The sequence below is a fragment of the Austrofundulus limnaeus genome, unplaced genomic scaffold (assembly GCF_001266775.1).
Source record: "Austrofundulus limnaeus strain Quisiro unplaced genomic scaffold, Austrofundulus_limnaeus-1.0 Scaffold1, whole genome shotgun sequence".
NCBI classification, from domain to species: domain Eukaryota; kingdom Metazoa; phylum Chordata; class Actinopteri; order Cyprinodontiformes; family Rivulidae; genus Austrofundulus; species Austrofundulus limnaeus.
The window spans coordinates 2,865,047-2,867,256 of NW_013952403.1; the positions used below are offsets into that span (position 1 = coordinate 2,865,047).

Here is a 2,210-nt window from a genome sequence, read left to right on the forward strand (position 1 = left end):
ATGGAACTGTCTGCTCAACCCGGGGCTCAACCAAACAAATATATTTATAACTTCGAATATATTATAACGCTAGTTTGCTTTATTTTAACACATGAGCGCAAATCTCTTATARCGTTAATTAAACTGGTTTTAGCCATAAAATAGATACAAAACGATGGTTAAAAGTATTTCTCCAACTGAGAAAACAGCTCGACTTAATTTTCCAAATTGATCTTTGAACAGGACAGTTAAGTTGTTACTAAATTCTAAACAAAAAAAAAAACATTTTATGACAAAAACATGTACAAAATTATAATTTTCCACCTTTAACATGTTTGCCAATACTTCAGGACGACTTGTGAATAAAAAAAGCAACTTTAAATAACATTTTCACGACCCAAAGAAAGTCACGTTCTGACTGTCAGCCTCCTCAGTGCTCCTTCACTCCACACTGGATTCAGCTGTTATCACATTAACCGACGGTGCCATCTACAGTCCCAATGTGTCCTTTACGTTTTATTTACCCATAAAGCACGAACACCACCCCTCACTGAGAGGACAGGTCCACTTATAGAGGGCTTTGGAACAGGGAAATTTACAAGGAACAGATGATTAAAAATAAATAAATATGTAAACAGAAACTTAACAGATCAACTGGAACATAACACTCTCATTAAAATCCCAGGAAAAGTAAAAGAAAGAAAAACTTACAAGTGTGACGGAAAAAGTCCGGCAGCTAAAGCTGTGGAACACAATCCATTTCAGCACCATGGACAGCGACACAGTGACAAAGTTCTGCAGTTTAGCAAGATTTCTAAACAATAGGGTTGGGCATAATCGTATCGTGTGCGATTAATCGTCAGAAAAACATTAATCGATTATTTTTTGGCACTTGACGATTAATACGAGTAATGCCACCAGGCAGAGTCTGCTGGTGCTCCTCCCTGCTTCAACTATGACGAACATTAAAAATAAAGTTCTGTAATTTATTTATTTATCAACGCAATTTAAAAATTTGATGTATAGCCTGAAGTCTGTGTTTTTGACACAATTTGGAACAGATTTTATGAAGAGAAAATCTTTCCCACTAAATTGATCATGTGACTGGGACATAAAGGTGTCCAGGGACTCCAGGGGATTAATCGTCAAATTAATCGTTATCGGCTAAATACCACAATTAATCGTGATTAATTTTTTGCCAATATATTGTCCAACCCTACTAAACAAACTAAACATTATTCTGTAAAGTCCAACAGCTCACATCACTCATCACCACAGCTCGATATACAACAAACTTTTAATCTGATTTTTTTTCCCCTTATGGTGAAAACCAAACATGAGCCATGGCAAATCCAAAAGCAAAGCAAATCCCCCCTACCTGAAGCGGACTTTCTCAGAGGAAAAGTCATCTTTCCTTCTCAACAAAGTGAAAAGCAGGGAGTGCTTCCAACTGTTTGGAGTCCTCGAGCGGGGAAGTGGAGAGAAAAAGCGACGGGAACTGGATTCAGCAAACTTCAAAGCATCGTCAGAAAAAGTGTCCGAGGCGCAGCGGAGCAGAAAGCATCGAGGCGTGGCCATCAACAGGAAGATCATTAAAGAACATTAGCGACCCGCCATTAAAACGTCTCACAAGCTCATTAAACATTCATTTGGTGGTCTTGTTGGTGCGGCGGACACTGTTGTGTGTTGTTCAGATCGGCTGGAGACAAAGTGTGGGTGGGTGGCGGGGAGAAAAGGGGGGAGAAAAATGAAAGAAAATGGGAGGCTGCGACTTCCTTTTCAGAGCTCTGAAGACTTTGCTCTCATGTTACAAAAAATAAATAAATAAATAAAAAACCTGATGTAAAATGATCCGTTAATGCGTCCACTAAACTGGTTACACAGGCCTTTCTACTTTAGCTCCAAATATCGACGAGACAATGCTTAAAGCTCTGCAGCAGGCAAAAGGACTTTAGAGACACACTCCTCTGTTTGGAGCTTTCTTCCCCTGACGTTGTCCAAACATCTGCTTATCAGCAGCATCAWTTAGTCTCAATGAGTCATTTATTAAGTGTTTTCAGTATATTTTTTAGTAAAGAAGAAGAAGAAGAAGTGAAGCTGGAATCGGAAACGAACTTCAGCTTAGTTTTGAATGTTGGATCAGTTTTGGCGTTTCTGAAAATCATCTGAAAAGTTAAACACTGTCGGCTCTGTTACAGTGTGTGTGTGTGTGTGTGTGTGTGTGTGTGTGT

General features: G+C 38.9%; 1 protein-coding gene across 3 annotated transcripts in view; it reads right to left on the reverse strand.

Moving 5' to 3' along the window:
- fgf13a (fibroblast growth factor 13a) overlaps positions 1–2,210 on the reverse strand; it is a 100,240-nt gene that overhangs the window by 29,762 nt on the left and 68,268 nt on the right. Inside the window, exon 1 of one of the 3 annotated variants that reach the window (XM_014004841.1) lies at positions 1,358–1,622. The exons of the other annotated variants lie outside the window; for them this stretch is intronic. Within the exon in view, the coding sequence (XP_013860295.1) occupies positions 1,358–1,388 (31 nt within the window). The 5' untranslated portion in view covers positions 1,389–1,622. Of the gene's footprint in view, positions 1–1,357; positions 1,623–2,210 lie in introns of those variants that run through there. 3 annotated transcript variants of the gene reach the window in all.